The following is an 18242-nucleotide window of genomic DNA, read 5'->3' on the forward strand; positions in this document are numbered from 1 at the left end:
ACTCTGGGTGGGTGTGAGGGTTACGTGAGATCATAGGCGTTGGGTGGCCCAAGGGAAGTGCTCAGCAAGCCTCCTTTAGAGAGCTGGTGTCCACCTCTGCCTTTCTGCCTGTCTCCTTATTCCTCCTCAGTAGCTGGCAGCTCTCCTCTATACCCATGCTGTCACCCTCAAGCTCCCTACAGGGGACTTCAAGCCCAGTGATGTCTCTGGCTGAGCAGGGGGCCTTTCTCCACCTATTCTAGCAAGACTTGTCTCTCCCTTAGTCGTGTGAAAGATAAAAAGCGCATTTTATTTTTATTTACTTAGTTTTTAAAGATTTTGTGTATTAGAGCAGAGCAAGAGAGAGTACAAGGCAGGGGGCAGAGGGAGTAGGAGAAGCAGACTCCGCACTGAGCAGGGGGCCTGATGCGGGGCTTGATTCCAGGACCCTGGGACCATGACCAGAGCCGAAAGCAAATGCTTAACCGACTGAGCCACATAGGTGTCCCCTATTTATTTTTAAAGATTTTATTAAATTATCTCTATACCCAATGTGGGTTTCAAACTCACAGCCCCAAAATCAAAGAGTCATGTGCACCTCTGGACTGAGCCAGCCAGGCACCCCTGTGTTTAGATTTTAAAAGAAACTGTTGGAAATTACTTTGTGTTGTAGGAAGATCAAGACCACCCAGACCGTTGAACTTTTAAGGTTTTTCGTACAGTGTCCTTTCATGTTTCCCATGCAGAAGTCGTCATGCTGACTCACTTCTGCCAACATGTGTCCCATTTGTCTCACGGAATGAGAGGCCTCATGGTCCCCTTGCTCCTGGCTGGTGGACTAAGCTGGACCTGCGGCCCCTGCTTGGCTGGCCAGTGGTGTCTCAACCACCGTGTCTTTTTCAGGCCTTGGGGCTGCTGTCCAGCCTGGGCAGCCGACTCCAGCCATGCCACTGTGCCCCTTGAAATGAAACCAGGACTATCTGGACTTTCTGGACCATTTACAGGCTAATAGTGGTGCACTTGTTGGAAAGACTGCCTAACAGTGGGCCAGTAACCAAGGTGGTGGCCATTTCACAGTCTTTGTCATCCCTAGGCTATTGGTATCACCAGGTGGTGGAATGGATTTTTTTTTTTAAAGATTTTTTTATTAATTTGACAGAGATCACAAGTAGGCAGAGAGGCATGCAGCGAGAGAGTGGCGGGGGGAGCAGGCTTCCTCCTGAGCAGAGAGCCCGATGCGGGGCTCGGTCCCAGGACCCCGGGATCATGACCTGAGCCGAAGGCAGAGAGGCTTAACCCACTGAGCCACCCAGGCACCCCAGTGGAATGGATTTTTAAAAAGTCACTCAGCAAAGACCTGTCACCGTTCCCTCCTGCCCATACACTTGAGTGAGGAGTTTGTTCACCGACTGTGGCTGCCCCTAGAACGGGGTTATTTCTAGGCCATCCCCTGGGTAAAGATCAGGTCAGAGGGATTGGGAGCTACAGAAACTATTTTGAAAATTTGGGATTCTTTACTCCTCATCCACACGTGAGATGCATCTTTCTCCCCTCCAGCGTCAAGCCCAGGCCCACCTGATTGATGCACCTTCCGGGTGGCCGGCCGACCAGAGGGGGCCCTCAAGAACTGAAGTGAATTTTGAAGAGTCTGCCTAGATTCTTCCTTGGACTGCTTGGTCCTAATCGCAAAGGCAGTGACTGACCACTTGGTCGTTGAGTGCCCTGCTCGCCAAGTCTCCTTGCAGTGGTCCACACGGTGTGTGGAACTGTGTAAACACACCAGCTGCGTTCACACGGGATCCTTCCAAACAAAAGGTCTGGGGGTGAGTCAGTGATAGGAGAGGGGCAGCCCTACCTACTGGGACGGAAAGCCCTCGGGGGGAGGGAACCCCTCAGATCCGGACGGTAGGCGGTGCATCCAGTGCCTGTCCTCTAGATCCTGCCCCACCATCTGCCAGTCACCTGGTCCCCTGAGCCCTGTGCTGGGCAGCGTGGCCCAGCGACATGGCTGGGCCCAGATGATAGTGCAGTGCCTGATGCCTTCAGTGGCAGCCCCTGAATGTGGGCCCCACCCTAGATAAGGACAGACAGCTGGACCTGCATGGCCTTGCTCCAGTCTGGCTGATGACAGAATCACACTTGGGCGGCCCAAGCAGCCCCGGCCTCTCCCAGTGTCCTGAGGTGGTGGTCTAAGTCAGGCTTAACAGATCCTTCCCTGGAGCGCACTGTGCCCCAGGATTCTGTGTTTGCATGTGGGAAAGAATGAGCCACAGCGTCTCCACGTCTGGCAGGAGGGTTGCTGTGGAGCCTTGCAATGATTGGTAAAGACACCAAAGAGCTGCACGTCGGTCTGAAGTCCCTTGTGTGGGTCCTAGTGGAGGATAGACTGGTCTCTGACTACATCCTGGCTGGCTGAAGTATGCCCTCTCCTTTAAGGCTGGACACCTCCAGGATCCTGGACAGAAGGCGGGCCTATCCGCAGGACTTAATGCTGCTTGCAGTCCTGTTTGTAGGTCACTTTAAATAAATGTGTGAGAGAAAGTGAATAAATTCGCTCTCGGGCTGTTAGATTAATCAGAGTGGCATACTCGTGAAAATTTACCAGGAGGCAGGAAGGATGGATTGTTGGCAGAGACAGGCCTCGGGGCGGGGGGGGGTGGTCTGTCTCCCGCTGCTACAAGGCCTCCTGGGCAGGCCAGGAGTGTGTGACCCTGACAACTGTTTACCTGGGCCATTTCTCAGAGTTGGGTCTGGAGTGAGCACCTTGAGGGATGAGGGAACGACTCCCTCTGGGACAAGGAGCAGGCTTGCCGGCCGCTTACTGTCAATAAGCGGGTTCCCCCAGCTCACGTCCGGCTCCTGGGGTGCCACCCACTGCCCCCCCACGGGGCCAAGGAAACCAACACACGCTGATGTCCAGGCCGCTTGCTGCAAGTAAGGCTTTTTGCCTCCGATCCAGGAAGCTCCAGCTTCTGCCAGCATTTTGAAAACAGTTACGGGCTAACTTGTTAGCTTGCAAATAGAGTGAAAGCAAATCCCAGACACAACGGTCAGCTGGTTGGTGGCCAAGCTCAGCTTTCCCCGGCCAGGCTGTCCACCTCTTGGCCTGTCCCAAAGGGCGGCACGTTATGATGTTGTGATCATTAGTGTTCCAGAACAGCCAGGGCCAGGATAGCACTTTGGTCTTGTGGGAAAGAAAGCGGAGTCCCTGTATGCGGGGTGCTTAAAAGGCTCCATCTCCTGGGATGTGGTTAAGTTCAAAGAAAACATCCCAGTCCCAGGATTATGATGTTTATAGGACCAGGGCGCTCCGTTCACGTAAACTTCAGGAAAGAGAGGAAAGCAGGCCTTGCGCAAGTTGCTTTTCCAGGGAGCCGTGGCGGTCGACTGAGCGCAGTACATCTGTGGAGGGCTGTGTCCCAGCGGCCCACTCCTTGTTCCTACTCCACCTTGGCTTCCCTAGCCACTGAAGTTGGCATCCGGCAGTCTCTATCTAAAGTGATTTAAGTCCAAACTTCAGGGCTGGGATGAGCCTCCTGAGAGGGTCTGCTGGTGAAAAGCTAGAGAAAGGGAGAGCTGATCTAGGGAATGGCAGCATTGCAGGCAAGTTGGGAACACAAGTCCCTTTCTTCTACAGGGGAGAAGGCGTTGCTTATACCCTTAACACTTAGTCCTGTTGGGCAGAAATAAGGAGGAAACAAGCGGAGGAGGGCAGAGCCATTAGAGGTCAGGGGCAGGCTGGGCCTGGGGAGGGCCGTAAGCTACTGTCCCTGTGCTGTTTAGCGTTCTAGGTGAGTACTGAATGGTGGGGGCTATTTTCCCAAGAGCAGAGCAGAAGGCTGTGTTAGGCCCTCAGCCCTGCTTTTCATCGAGCATTTGGGTTCACCTTCCCAGCTTTAATCTGGCTCCATCTGTAAGTCTTCTGGGTTAGAGCCAGGGAATGAGGGTATTTTCACTGCCGCCAAGAGGGAGTCATGACCGACAGGCTCCCGTGTCCATTTTCCCTTTCCTCCTTTCTGTAAAGAAGTCCCCAGATTTTTGTGAGATATGTGGCTGCTCACCTTGGAGCTGTATTCTCTGAGCCTCCCCTGCTGCTAGATGTGACCTTGGGTCTGATGGGGCCAGAGGGACAGGTGCTGCTTCTGGGTGTGGCCCTTGAAAGGGACTAGTGTGCCCTCCACTTGCCCTTGCCCTTTCCCTTCCCACAACTCTGATGGTGGTGGCCAGTGTCCCTCTCTGTTCTGACCACACCCGGGAAGGATGCAGAACAACTAGAGTTAGTCTGGGTCCCTGGATGATTTTATGGAGAGAAAAGTACAGCTATCTTGTTAAGGCTCTTTCTGGTCTCTGTAAGAGTGGCGACATCCTAACTATGATGCAGGAGTGAGGCGGGGAGGGGAATGCGGAGGATCAGGCCAGGCCCTTCCCTGGGCCCATTCACCCTCCCCACAGTCTTAGCTAAGTGGTAAGGAGCTACTTTGTCTTAGGTCTGGAAGGTCTCCCACTACTGATCTGCAGTCTACTAGGCCAGCATCCTTGGACACGAGACCATTTTTTTTGAGGCTCCACTGCCTCATACAGAACATGGGATCCTACTGCCAGGTTCACAGGTAAGCATATGAGATCGTGTTTGTGAATAAAAACTCGTATTTGCTGAGCCTCTATTTCCCTTGTGCTGGGCAGGCCCCAGAAACAACCATACTTCATGAAGTAAGTCTGCCGTTTTACAGAGGACAAAACTGTGGTGCACACTAGTTGACTTACTTAGCATAGGGCAGTAAGGGGTAGAGTGAGGTTTCACCTTGAGCAGACTGACCTCCGTAACACAAACTCCTAGGCACTCTGTGCTTGCTCTACCTTGCCATTACATTAGCAGCGGTCCTGGCATCAGGTAACCTCACCGGTTCACCAAATGATAGTACCACATTCTGAGTCACACTGTTCTGGGTGCTGAGCAAAGCAGAAAAGGTCCCTAACCCTCATGGAATTTGTTTTGCTTGGGAAAACACTTCTCATATACTGCATCCAGTTATGCATAAAGCCATAATCATTGTTCACCACCACTTCTTATTTGGAGGAGTAAAGATCAAAGGCCTTTGATGTACTAGTCCCCCAACTCTCCACCATTACCATCCTTCCTCTCCTGTGTCTTTCCCTCCATTCTCACTGCCACTGGGAAGTCCTTGCAGTTCATCACTCAGGTACATTCCCACCTCGGGACCTTTGCACTTGCTATTCCCGCTGCCTAGAACACTTCCTCCGTGTGTTTGCATGGTTTATCTCATCTTCAGATTTTTTTTAAGAGAATCTTATTTTTATTTATTTATTTTTTTAAAATATTCTGTTTATTTGACAGAAATCACAACTAGGCAGAGAGGCAGGCAGAGAGAGAGGAGGAAGCAGGCTCCCTGTGGAGCAGAGAGCCTGATGCGGGTCTCGATCCCAGGACCCTGGGATCACGACCCGATCCGAAGGCAGAGGCCTCAACCCATTGAGCCACCTTGAGAGAGAGCACAAGAGGGGAGAGCGGCAGAGGGAGAAGCAGACTCCCCGCTGAGCAGGGAGCCCAATGGGCTGGATCCCGGGACTCTGCGATCATACAACCAGAGCTGAAGGCAGATGCCCAGCCAACTGAGGCACCCAGGCACCCCTCATCTTCAGATCTTTATTCAAAAAAGACTTGAGTGAAGCTTTCCTTGCTAACTCTTACCTAAAATCCAATTATCTCTCCCACATACCATGTAGTTATTACCTAGCCCCCTTTCTTTTTTTTTTTTTTAAAGATTTTTATTTATTTGACAGAGAGATCACAAGCAGGCAGAGAGGCAGGCAGAGAGAGAGGAGGAAGCAGGCTCCCTGCTGAGCAGAGAGCCCGATGTGGGGCTCGATCCCAGGACTCTAAGATCATGACCTGAGCCGAAGGCAATGGCTTAACCCACTGAGCCACCCAGGCGCCCCTCTAGCCCCCTTTTTTGCTGTATTTCTCTTCTTAGCACATATTACTTATGCCTCAAGCATAAGTTACATAAAACTCACCCATTTTAAATGTATACTTCAGGGGCTTCTAATAATTTTTTTTCAAGATTTACTTATTTTTAGAGAAGGAGGGAGGGGCAGAGGGAGAAGAAGAGAGAGAACCTTGCACGGACTCCTTGTTGAGCATGGAGCCCAACATGGGGCTTGATCCCACCACACACAGATCATGACCTGAACCTAAACCAAGAGTGGGACACTTGACTGACTGCATCGCCCAGGCGCCCCAGTTTTTAATCATTTTTACCAAGTGGTGGAATTACTACCATAAATCAGTTTTCAAACATGTTTTCATCCCCCCACAATTAGCTCTCATGCTCATAGTTAATCCCCATTTCCCGTGCAGCTCCCAGCACCCCCTGACCTGCTGCCTCAGTAACCCTTCTCTGAACACTCAGTGTGAGCGCTGGCCAACAACAGTATGTGGTCCTTTGGGCCTGGCTGCTTGCGCCCGGGGAAGAACGTTTCTGCACGATGCAGTACATGTCAGTGCATTCCTTTGTTTGGTGGAGTAGAGTCCTGTTATGTATTCACATTTTGTATATCCACTTACCAACTCATAGAAATCTTCATTTCCAGTTGTTTTCAACATTCTGTACATTTTACACCTTGTTTCCCCCACTAGAATATCAAGTCCCGTGTGGCTGGGCTTTTGCTAGTTTTGTTAACCTCTGTATCCTCAGCAGCCGAGCTGTGCCAGGCACATAGTAGGTACTCAGCAAATACATGTTGAAGAAATTGACGATAAAGATAACTTTTATTGCCTTTAAGGGCTAAGCTGGTCATCAAGCAGGGGAAAGAGGTCGGAAGTGACAGGCCGTGTGGAGCCAGCAGTCAGGGCAGGCCTCTCTGAGGAATGTGCCTTGGAGCAGAGACCTGAGTGCACGGGTTCTCTTCATCCCCAGGCCCCAGCTGTCACTCCTGCCTGCCTGGGTCCCGCCAGTGTGGGGGCCCAGCTGCTGGTGGCAGAGCTGGCCTCACAGCAAGGGGAGGGGATGGCTCAGGCCTCCCCTCTCCACCCCCTCCCAGCAGCCTGACTGGCACAGCCCAGTTTGGGGAGCCCTCCAGGGAGAGCCACAGGGGCCAGAGCCTTGGACTTGAGCCACACTGGGTGTGAATCCCAGCTCTAGCCATTCATAATACACTGGCCCCTTGTCACCTTGTTTGGTCTTTCAGTGGTCTCATGGGTAAAATAGGGATAGTAACTAATAACATACCTTCTAATTTAAAAAGCCTAAACATTATCTTACAAGCTGTGGATTCGTTTCTAGAACTGTGCTCTGCACAGTTCTAGAAACGAATCCATGACAACAACCCCATAAGGAGGCTGCCATGTACACGAAGAAACTGAGGCACAGATGGGCAAAATGACTTCTGAGCTCATCCCACTACTGAGCGATATAGTGGGTCTTCAAATTCAGGAGGTCGGTTCCAAGTTCCCGCACTTAACCCCTTCGGGCATAGCTTCTCACAAAGCCATCCGGGGTGGTTAAAGCAAGCTAATGTGGGGCGCCTGGGCGGCTCAGTGGGTTAAGCCTCTGCCTTCAGCTCAGGTCATGATCTCAGGGTCCTGGGATCAAGCCCCGAATTTGGCTTTCTGCTCAGCAGGGAGCCTGCTTCCCCACCCCCACCTCTCTGCCTGACTCTCTGCCTACTTGTGATCTCTGTCAAATAAATAAGGGGCGCCTGGGTGGCTCAGTGGGTTAAGCCTCTGCCTTCGGCTCAGGTCATGATCTCAGGGTCCTGGGATCAAGCCGCGCATTGGGCTCTCTGCTCGGCAGGGAGCCTGCCTCGCCCTGCTCTCTCTCTGCCTGCTTCTCTGCCTACTTGTCATTTCTGTCTATCAAATAAATAAATAAAATTTTAAAAAATAAATAAAATCTTTAAAAAAAAAAAAAAAGGAGCTATGGTGTCTGACGCCCTTGGAACAGTGCCTGGCCCGCAGTTAAGTACAGAGTGTTAGCGTTACAATGGTACAGAGGGCCCTGGGAGGCGCCCTCTTACTTCTTCAAAAGCAGGCATCTGACCCTTTGGGGAAAGCAGGTGACAGCTCCAGCCCTCTCCCCAGATATCTACAGTTGCCCACGCAGCACCCCCCCTCACTTGCCAAGGCTCACCAGGTGGAAATTTAGCAATCAACTGTCCACCCACCCCATTTCCCACAGAAAAAAAGCTGGGTGGTGCTGGGGAGGGGCTATGAGCCAAGGCTAAGGACTCTGACCCAGGTTGGGTGGGGCTCCTCAGAAGTCCCTGGGCAGGGAGTTCCCGCTGCTCCTCCCCTCGTCCTTCCTCCTGCATCCGGGCACTCGCGGCTCTCCCGGCTCTCCCCACAGACCTCCTCTCACCATGGAGTTCGACTTGGCCGCAGGTGAGCTGGGAAGTGGGGCATTTGAGACGCAGGGGGCCAGGCTAAAACACAGCAACCTCCTCCAAGGGCGCTTGCGCAGCACCTGCACCAACCCACCCAACTTCTCTCCACAGCCCTAGACTCCAAGAAGCCTCAGGGGACGGGCCAGGGGGGAGACCATAAACACGGCCCCCACAAAGTTCAGGGCGCGTCAGAGACAGGGGCGGCTGATAAACCAAGGGTAAGTCACCTTAGGACCAGGCACATCCCTCCCAGGATGAAGGGGACAGCGGCGGGGTCAGGGGTCCCAGCCTCACTGCCTCGCCTCCCAACTGGCAGGGCCACGGTCACCGCAGCTCCTCGGACTCCAGTAGCAGCAGCGGCAGCTCCAGCGACTCGGACATGGAAGGAAAGGTAAGAGGCTCCCCGCAAGCAAGCGCCCCAAGTGAGGGGAGAGCCCCGGCCAGTCGTCTCACCGTCCTAACCCTGGCTCTCCCCTTCCATCCGCTCCACTCTCGGCCCCACAGCCTCACGCGGCCGCCTCGCAAGGACACGAAAGCACGCTGGCCAAGGTCAAGAAGCCCAAGGTGAAAAAGAAGAAAGAAAAGAAAGGGAAGGCGAAGAAGGAGACTTCTCACTGACCGGCCCGGTGGTCTTATTAAATCTTTTCTCGACTCTCGGGTCGTCTTCTGGTCGCCAAGTTGGGTACCGGCCCCGCCCCGCCCGTCCCCCTTCTCGGGCGGGGCCTGCCCCCTGCCGGGCGGCCGCGCCAAAGAGAGGTGCGCACGCCGTTCCCATCACCGTTTATTGTTTCCGGAACAGCGGCCGCTCTACCGAGCGGCGGGTGCCGCTGGAGATCTCGGCACCTCGGCGACGGGGGGGCGGGGGGCAGGGTCTCGGGGTGGGCGCGACGCCGGAGCCCCCGCGGGCGGGCGGAGGAGCGGCAGCGGCGCGCGGCCGCGAGGAGCAGCAGCAGCCGGGGGCGTGGGCCGGGCCGCCCTCATCGCACCAGGTGGAAGGTGAGCCAGTACATGAGCAGGGGCTGCGCCGCCGCCACCGCCATGGTCAGATACATGCGCAGCTGGTTCCTGGCCCCGCGTACCGGGACGCCCTCGGCCGCCGCCTCCGCCAGGATCTTCAGCCGCAACGTCCGGATCTGGGGCGGGAGGGGGTTCACCCTTGAGTCCTGGGCCGGGCTGAGGCGCCGGCAGGTACTTCCAAGCCCTACCTCTCTCCCTCCACCGGGGCGGCTGGGTTCGAGTCTCTCTGCTCGTGGGGAGCCTAGGTTTTCCCCCCACATCTCCTCTAAGGGATAGTGAGGACTTGCTCCTCCCCAAGGCCCAGGAGTAAATGTGAGGGTTCCGAGCTGAGTGAGACGCAGAGCTTCATACCCTGCCCGAGGAGGGCAGCAGGCTCAGCCGTGGCTGCTGCCACCCTGCTTATGTTGGCCGGATGACAGTTTTCAACAGAAGCCAGGAAGGTTGTTTTTTTTTTTTTTTTTTTAAGCCTTTAAGTAACGACCTCTAAGTCAAAGTTTCTCTAAGGGTGAGATTTGGCCAACCACTTTTGCCCTCTGCTCCTCACACCTGCTCACACGGCCTCCTCCCAGGGCCTTGGGGTGCCTTCATCATCATCCCCCTTTCTGCAAAACGGGAAACATGTTTAAAGAGAGGAAGGAATTTGCTGGGGATCCAGAGAAGCTGTTTCCAAGGGTACCAAACCTCTTTTCATCCTAACAAACTCTGGCAGGAGAGCCCACCATGGAAGGGTGGTGTGAGGCTGAGAGCCCAGCCTGACAGGTCGGCTGGCTCCTGCTCTGCCTTCCTGCCCCAGCTTAGACACCCCCTCTTCCAGGAAGCCCTGGACAGGCTGAGACAGGCACTTGAAGCCTCCTCAGTTCAGCAACGGCACTCTCACCTCAACTCCTTGCCTAACATCCTCTGCTTGGATGCCCCAGGGGACCCCGACTCAGGGCTTGTGCCCTCAACCTTCCTCCTCCCCAGCCCCACCCGGCTCACCATGAACACAAAGATAGACACACAGCACCAGCCCAGCACCAGGTAGTAGCCAATCTTCCCAAAGAGCAGGCCCATAAGGACTCCGCCAATCATCCTGGGGAGAGAGGGGAAGGCTGGTCTGAGGGCAAGGCCTCAGGGCTAGGGCGGTGGTGGGGGGTGGGGTGGGATGGGAAGTGGGAGGGGGTTACTCACCCAACGTATTTGTAGCCCAAGAAGGCCACCAGATCGATAGTGGTGAGGTCAGTGTTGACAGTGACCAGGTAGAGACTGAGCAGGATGGCCAGCACCTCCAGGGTCAGCCAGGCCAACGCAGAGCTTGCCTGCAGCCCGAGGAGGTCTGGGGAGAACCTGCGGGCACCAGGCTGTCACCCTGATGGCCGGCGCACACCCAGAGCATCCAGCTGGGGACAGCCTGTGTTGGGTGGGGCTAGAGATTGAACAGTGACCAAGAGGGATCTGGACTCTATCTTCCTGGAAATCTCGTGCCAGGGAAGGTGGACCTGTCCTCAGTGACAGCCCCGAGAGGTCGGGGCTGGGATGAGGGAAGCACAGGGCATGGGAAGTGCCTGACCCACTCAGGAGAAGGTGTCAGAGAGGGCACCCCCAGAGGAGAAGACACCTGAGCTAAGGCCTGAAGGAATAAGGAGTTGACTGGTGGGGAAGGACCATGGCCTCTGCCATATCCCAAGTACAACAGTTAACTGATTCTAATGACAGTTCAATGCCACAAAAGAAATGAACTGGAGCCTATGAGCGAGATGTGGGAGCTTCACCCAGTTGGGGGTGGGAAGACTTCCCCGAATAACTGACACCAGAGTGGAGACATCGCAGGTGAGCAGGTGCTCAGCAGGTGATGCAAGGGAGGAACATACTCTGGAGCAAAGGGAATTGGATGTGCAAAGGCCCTGGGGTGGGAACGGACAGCACCAGGCCCTCTGGAGGATGGAACGAGGACTAGAATGGTGAAGCAGAGTCAGGACTCTGAGTCAGGACAGAGAGAGGCTGCGGGGAGGCAGTGCAGTGCGTGAGACTAAGGAGCCAGGGCTAGATCTGGGGATGGGAGAGCTCTGGACAGCTTCTGAGCAGGGTAGACAGGGCCAGACCCAGGTCTCAGACCAGATTTTCCGGGCTGCTGTTGGAGTCAGGGTACGGAGGGCATGTGGGCAAAGCAGCTGGTTAGGAGGCAGTGAGGAGGAGCTGGATCTGGTGGTGGAGGCTAAAAAGGATGGGGTCACCCGCCACAGGTGTGGTGATGGGCTGCAAGTGGGTGGAAAGCAAGGGAGGAGGCGAGGGTGACACTGACCATGACCCCAAGGGCTCTGTCCTGGACCAGATGGGTGCGTGGTGGTGCTGTTCCAAGACAAATCCAAGAGACCTTCCTGACTGCCCCTCAGCCCCCCAAACCTCACCCCACTCTGCCTACCCCAGGCCTCCCTTACCTATCCTGGGTCCCCAGCGCCAGGCCAGCCACCAAGACATAAGTGATGAAAGCCATAGCTGTGGGAGGCAGACACACAGACACTGGTCAGAGGAAGATGGACCATCCCAGGCCACTAGGCACCTAGTCCTCTGCCCTAGACGTGCCCACCCAGAGGGAGGAGGGTGTGGGGCAGTGATGGGGAGGGGGAGACCTGGAATGTAGAGGTCAGGAGCATTGACGTCAAAGCGGGGGGCCACAGGTGTGTCTTGCTGGTACTGCACTTCCCAGTCCTGTGGGGAGAGTGAGGGGAGCAGGTGGGACCCACAGAGTGGGCTCCTCCCATGCTGCTTCCAGGCCCCCTCTCGGGGCAGACCTACCCCCCCACACACCCAATACCTGCCTGGCCTCTGACTCACCCTCTACCCCCACCCCCCACCAGCCCCAGACGATCCCCCTCCTCGGATGGCATTGCCCTCCGTGGCACAGTGCTGACCTGATGCAGGTAGGGGAAGACGAGCAGGCCCAGCTTTTTGCCCACATACATGGTGTCCACGGCAAAGTAGTACTTGAGCTTGGTGACGGGGATGAAGCGGTCGATCTAGGGGGAGGCAGAACCCAAGCCTGAAGCCCTGGCCTCACGGCCCCCACCTTCCCCCGACCCGGGGCAGCCCAGTGCACTCACGTTCTTATCTACCAGCTCCTTGCCCTGGGCGGCCAGGCTGCTCCCGTAGGCCATGGCCATGTTGGACACAGGATCCGCCAGGAAGGCAGCCTGGGGCGAGGCGGAGGCTGCAGGGTAGCCCAGGCCACCGGGTGCCCTCTGGGCCCTGTAGCCCTGGCTCTGGGCCGAACTCGTATCATCGAAGAGCTGGTGGGGGTCGGCCATGCCGGGCTGGGACACTGGGATCCTCCGCTTGGACGCTGCAGGGGAAGAGGGTGGGGGGGCGTCATTCAGGCCGCAGGCGCTCTCCTCCAGCTGCCATGAAGCCCTGGTTTGCAGGTCAGATGGGCGTCGAGGCAGGTGCGGGGCGGGCTCTGTCTGCCTGTCCTCAATCCATCCAAATCACCACAGTGACGATGATGTTGAGAGCTACTTTGTGCTGGGCCTGCTGTCCACAGGATCCTGTCCAAAGCCTTTTACAAACAGGGTCTCGGTCAGTGTCTCCCTTTGCGCTCCCCTCCTTGTTGGCTCTAGCTACATGGGCTTCAGTGGCCAGTGAAGACACCAGGCATGCTCCACCTCAGGGCCTTTGCAAGGGCTGTTCCTCTGCCCGAATGCTTCCCCCCGCAACCCCCGCCCCCCCCCGCCCCATGGCTCCCTCCCCTCCTTGAGGTCTTGGCTCTGCAGTGCCTTCCCTACCATCCTGTCTCTGACCACATGGTCCTTGACAGCACTCCCCATCCCCCTTCCCTGGTGCACTTACTATACCCAGAACACACTAGCTCATACACTGGCCACTTGCTTTATTTTGTTCACTGTCTCCCCACTCAAATGGGAGCCCCCCAAGGTGGGGAGCTTGGTCTGGTTCATGCCTGGATCCCCAGCCCCTAACACAGGGCTGGAGTAGAGGGCTGATGAAATGCTGAGAAATGAGGGCCCACCCCAAGTTACAGAGGTGGTGACAGGCCAGGATGGGGGGAGGGCGGGGGTGGGGATGACCTATGTGCAGCACCAGGCTGAGCGAGTGACGGGACAGGACTCTAGCCCAGGGAGGCCTGCTCGATGTTAAAGGTAATTAAACCCCAAGTAAGCACTTGCCACATCCTGGGCAGTGTTCTACGCGCTATGGACTAACTCATTTATCTGCGTCAGTGCTATTGTCCACCCCCACCCCATGCCCCTGCTAAGACAGGAAAAGCCAGCCCCAGAGAGGTTCGGGCCCTTGCCCAAAGTTACTGGGCCAGAATGGAGCAGAGCCAGGCTTCAAGTTTTTAAAAGGTTCCTCTGGCTTCTTGTGGGTAACAGATTGGGGTGGGGGGGTAGGGGGAGGGAGGGAGCTGCTCCAGTGGGGGAGTCGTGGGGGGAGAAGAAGGGATGGAGGGGTGGGGGCAGTGGTGGAGAGGGGGCTGCGGGTCGGAGGGTCAGGACTTGCTGGAGGCGTGCTTAGGATAGGGTAAGGACGAGAGAAGAGAAAGGGAATGTGGAAAGGATGAATTTGAACCCAGCGCTCTGGCCCCAGGGTCCCTGCTCCCAACCCGGAAGCAACGCCAACCCAGCAGTTACTGAGTGAGCTCCTCCTGTGTCCCAAGCGCCACCGTGGATCCAGGGAGCAGGTAAGAGGGTTACAGTTGGATGGGGAAGAGGAACTCGATAATCTGTGTGCTGACTCTGTCCGAATTTCAGTTCTCTCTTCCGTGGAATAGTTCATGGCCCAAAGCCCAGTGATGCTCATTAACTCCTCAACCCCTGGCCTGTCCATCCCTGCCCCTTACTGTCAACTACAAGGCCCTCAACTCTTCCTCTCAGTTATCTGTCACCTGAAGACAGATCCAAGGGCGCCCAATCCCAAAGCCAGCAGCACTGATCCCAACCCACTTAGCCCCAAGGCTCACCGGCATTTCCCCCTGCCCCTTTAGTGCAAGCCCTTCCTTCCTCCCTGTTGCACCCCTTCAGCTCTCAGTATTTGGGGTTCTGCCTCCCACTGACCTCCTAAACACCCCTCGACACTGCCAGCCCAAGGCCATTAGCCACTAACACCCGGCTCGAGCAGCATGTGACGCCCCCGTGCTCTCTCTGCTCTTTTGGCTTCCGAGACACAGCACCCACCTCCTCCTCTTTCCTGAGCCCCACAAACATCTCTTGAGCACCCCTGTGTGTTAGGCTCTGCTGCAGGCATGGTGGACAGAGCAATGATCAAAAAGACCAAAAGTCCTGCCTTTCCGGAGCTGAGGGTCTCCAGTTTGGTCCCTCTCCACCCAGCACTTTTTTTTCTTTTTTTAGCTTCCTGAAACGTGTGGCCCAGTTTCGCACACTTCTGGCTTTGCCTCTCACCCGCCCGCGGCTTTCTCAGCCACTGTGAGCCTTGGGCGGTGGGCCCCGTCTCCAGCCACCACTTCTCTCCTGGCCCCACACCCAGGTCCGTCCAGCTCCCGACAGTGCCCTCCACCCAGTGTCCAAGCCTCTGATTCCCCTTCTCTCTGGCACCCAACCAACTAATCGCCAGTTCTCACCCACTATGTTTCAATGTTTACCCTCCCCTTGCAGACTCCATGGTCTTGAACGTGACTTAAATGTCCTCCTCCTAAATCCCCCAACCCGTTCTTGCTCTGCCAACCTTCTCTCTAGTCAGCAGCCACAGTGATCTTAAATGTGCAAGGAAACATCTCTTGTCCCCTGCCTAAGATCAGTCCCCACTGTGCTGGGAATAAAATCTACAGGCCTACAAGGCCTGGCATGACCCCAGCCTGGCCAGCCACCTTCGTTTGCTACCACTTGGGCCTCACTGCACCCAGTCACACACTGGCCTCTTGGGCCCTGACTCTGCCAAGCTCCTGGCCCACAGAGGCCTTGGAACATACAGTGCCAGCACTGTGGAATATTTTCCCACGATTGATTAACACCTGCAACATAGCACGGAGGCTCTGTACTGGTAGCTCCCTGAGGACAGGAACCAGGGCTGTGGCCCCAGCATCACCCACCACGTGGCCCACCATGCACCTTATTAATGGCTGAAGGGAGGAATGAGGACATCAGGCCTCTGAACCTCCACTGCATCCTGGATTCTTCCCTTTACAGGGAAAAATCACTCCCCAGATTTTCCCGCTGACTTGCTTGTTCCGAGTTTAGCGTCTGTCTCACCTCTAAACTCGGAGTTGGAAGTTACCAAGGACTACTGCTAGGCTGGTTATTACCAGGTACCCAGATTCCAGCACAGGTCCTGCCTGGCCCTAGGGGAGCTGAGGCAGGATCTGCTCAAGGAAGAAATGAGATGCACGCACACTCGCCGAGATGAAGAACTTCAAGAGAGATACAAATTAACAGAGACGGAAAAAGGAGTGTAGAGTACAAGATATACAAGTTCAAATCTTAAATGAGAGGTAAACAGGGTCCTCTCAGCTCACGAAGGGCTCCGAACGCTGTCCTGCGGAGCGTGGGCGACAGCCCGAGGCCACCAGAGGCTGGGGAGAAGGCTGATCGCTAACTGCAAATGAATGAAAGTCCCGTTTTCCTGCACAGCACAATATCCTGCCCAAAGTTGTTTTCTTCCAAAGGAATTTCCTAAAGAAGGATCGACCCCAACGCGCCCCCTACCCGGTCCTGGCATCCCAGCGCAAGGCACACCCCGAAGCTCCAGCTCCCCGACCCCGTGACCTCCGACCTGCAGCGACCTCGCCAACTGCCGCGGCGGCCCCGCCACGCCCCCGCCAGCCACCCCACACCCACCGCCCAGATCTCCACGACTGGCCACGTACGCCACTTACGCTGCCGGGGCGTCCCCGCCGCCGCCAAGCCTGCCGGGTGCATCCTTCACCGTCGCAGCCCTCGCAGCCGCCGCCCCAGCCACGGTTCGAAATGTGCCCGCCCGGCTCCCGTAGCCACGGCCCACCGACGACACGACAGCCAATGGGTGTCAGGATAACTCAGAGGCCACGCCCCTCGCGGAGGCCTTTACGAATTGGCCTTGGGTAAGAGGCGGGGACTGGAGGCCGGTGGCGGAAGGCGAGAGTCAGCACTAGTTTAGCGGGAGGGCGGGGCCGAGGACAATCCTAGGAGTTGGCTCTATCGTGCATGATGGGAAGTGTAGGCATCGAGGGATAAGACCGACGGGAAATGGAGACAGACGATCGATTTGGGTCGCTGAGAGCCTTGGGGAACCAGGAAAGGGTGTGGAGCGGGGGAGGAGAGATCCATTTGTATTCTCGAGGGGGCTAAGCAGAGTTGTGCAGACTCTAACGCTTATACAATTTCGGCAGACCTTAAGTATTAAGGTGAGTATTTAGAGTGAGAAAAGGGCACCCGATAAATTAGGTAGGAAGAACCAGGTGTCGTAAAAATGCTCTTGCGTCGCGACCGGGCTTCGGCGGGTTTACCAAAACTACTGCACAACCTCCAGCCACACGGAGCACGCAGAGGCACACCCGCAAGCGAGCAACCCTAAAAATGGAGGCTCCTTAGTCTCTCTCTGTCCCTCAGTGTCCCCCCTTTCTTTCCCCTTTCTCTGTCGCTCAGTCCCCTCCGCCTATCTCAGGCAAAAGTAACGGTAGAAGCTACTTCTGGGCAGTGATAGCACTCCGGAAGGATGTCAGCAAGTGACCCTGTCACTGTGGCTTTCCCTTTCCTCCTCTGAGATATTGTCTTTTCTAGGGACCTCGAGGACTGGTCTGGCCTCTCAGTTATGAGTCCTGGCTCAGTCACGGTCCTTTTTTCATGACTGAGGTACCCCCATTCCTCCTCTGGACCCCTGGCTTAGCATCCAGCCCTCCCCCCACCATTTTTCATCCGCAGCTCTCCCTGTCTTAAGTTCTTCCGTGAATATTTTGTGATATTCACAGTATTAATAAAGGAAGCGTTTTGGCTTCCAGCTGGCCTCATATTTACCCCTTACCAGTTGTGCGACTGGACCCTTTTTCAGCCTAAATGCTCTCATCTGTTTAATGGGAATGATACAGGAGAGGTCGAGGATTCACTACAAGGCCACTCTGTCCACAGGGCCTGACATAGTGTAAGCCTGTGATCACTGGCAGCTGCCGTTTTTCTGTTTTTATTATCAAGTGTCTCTTCCTGTGGGTTGTCAGCCTCAAGTTGGGCTCTGCCCCTAGAACTGTCACAGCTTCATAAATAGAACCAGCTGGGGTGTGTCCAAGCCAGGTCCCAAGCCCTGCTCCTTTGCCATTCTTATGTGGTCGGGATTCCTGGCTGCCCTCCAATGGCAGTTAGGGAGAGTACTGAGTTACAGCTGGAAGTGTATATGGAGAAAAACAGGGACCAGGGAAGAACTCCCACCCCCCCTAAACAGAGGGGTATACTGTGGTTCTGCTAGGAAGAGGGACCCTGGCTCACTCCTGTTCTCCCTTAATGCCTCAGTTCAGACATCCCTTTCCTTAGGAAGCTCTCTTCACCCCATCTAAGCTGGATCAGTTATCTCCTCTGGGTTCCTGGGGGATCCATCCCCAGTCTTTTCGTATCCCCATCCCAACTCCAGTCATTCTGTCTGTGCTTCCCTCATCACACCCCTGACCTTCTTGGCTGCCACTCTGGGAGCACCCCCCTCCCCGCCTGCTGCGGTCAAGGTCTAGAACTTGAAGTGCTGGGACCCCACCCACCCCCTGCCACGGTGGGCTAGGTCTAGAGCTGTCTGGGTCACTGCTGTATCCCCACCAAAGGGCCAGACATGAAGTAGGTGGTGAGCAGAGATTTGAGCTAAGGATACCCATTCTGTCCGTGAGGGATAGGGGACACCTGCCTTGTGGTGTCCCTTGTTGTGAATTATTATCATTATTATTT

General features: G+C 55.6%; 2 protein-coding genes across 4 annotated transcripts; one reads left to right on the top strand and one right to left on the bottom strand.

The window, feature by feature from the left end:
* The first annotated feature begins 7956 nt into the window (after positions 1–7956).
* Positions 7957–9038, top strand: LOC111161592 (chromosome unknown C19orf33 homolog). The gene is made up of 4 exons (XM_022525347.1): positions 7957–8380; positions 8494–8600; positions 8699–8773; positions 8887–9038. Exons 1-4 carry the CDS (start codon positions 8359–8361, stop codon positions 8998–9000), a joined length of 318 nt encoding a protein of 105 aa, XP_022381055.1. The 5' UTR covers positions 7957–8358; the 3' UTR covers positions 9001–9038.
* Positions 9039–9292: 254 nt separating this feature from the next.
* On the bottom strand, positions 9293–16308 carry LOC111161474 (Yip1 interacting factor homolog B, membrane trafficking protein). 3 transcript variants are annotated; one of them, XM_022525152.1, is made up of 8 exons: positions 16220–16308; positions 12480–12718; positions 12291–12395; positions 12009–12087; positions 11817–11874; positions 10570–10725; positions 10378–10471; positions 9293–9515 (listed from the first exon to the last, which is right to left on the bottom strand). In XM_022525152.1, exons 1-8 carry the CDS (start codon positions 16260–16262, stop codon positions 9360–9362), a joined length of 930 nt encoding a protein of 309 aa, XP_022380860.1. In that variant the 5' UTR covers positions 16263–16308; the 3' UTR covers positions 9293–9359. The 3 variants fall into 3 exon arrangements, with proteins under 3 accessions (XP_022380860.1, XP_022380859.1, XP_022380862.1); XM_022525151.1 differs by having other exon boundaries at positions 16211–16290; XM_022525154.1 differs by lacking the exon at positions 16220–16308 and adding an exon at positions 16050–16070.
* Positions 16309–18242: the final 1934 nt, after the last annotated feature.

The sequence above is a fragment of the Enhydra lutris genome, unplaced genomic scaffold, assembly GCF_002288905.1.
Source record: "Enhydra lutris kenyoni isolate GAN:26980312 unplaced genomic scaffold, ASM228890v2 scaffoldscaffold85, whole genome shotgun sequence".
NCBI classification, from domain to species: Eukaryota; Metazoa; Chordata; class Mammalia; order Carnivora; family Mustelidae; genus Enhydra; species Enhydra lutris.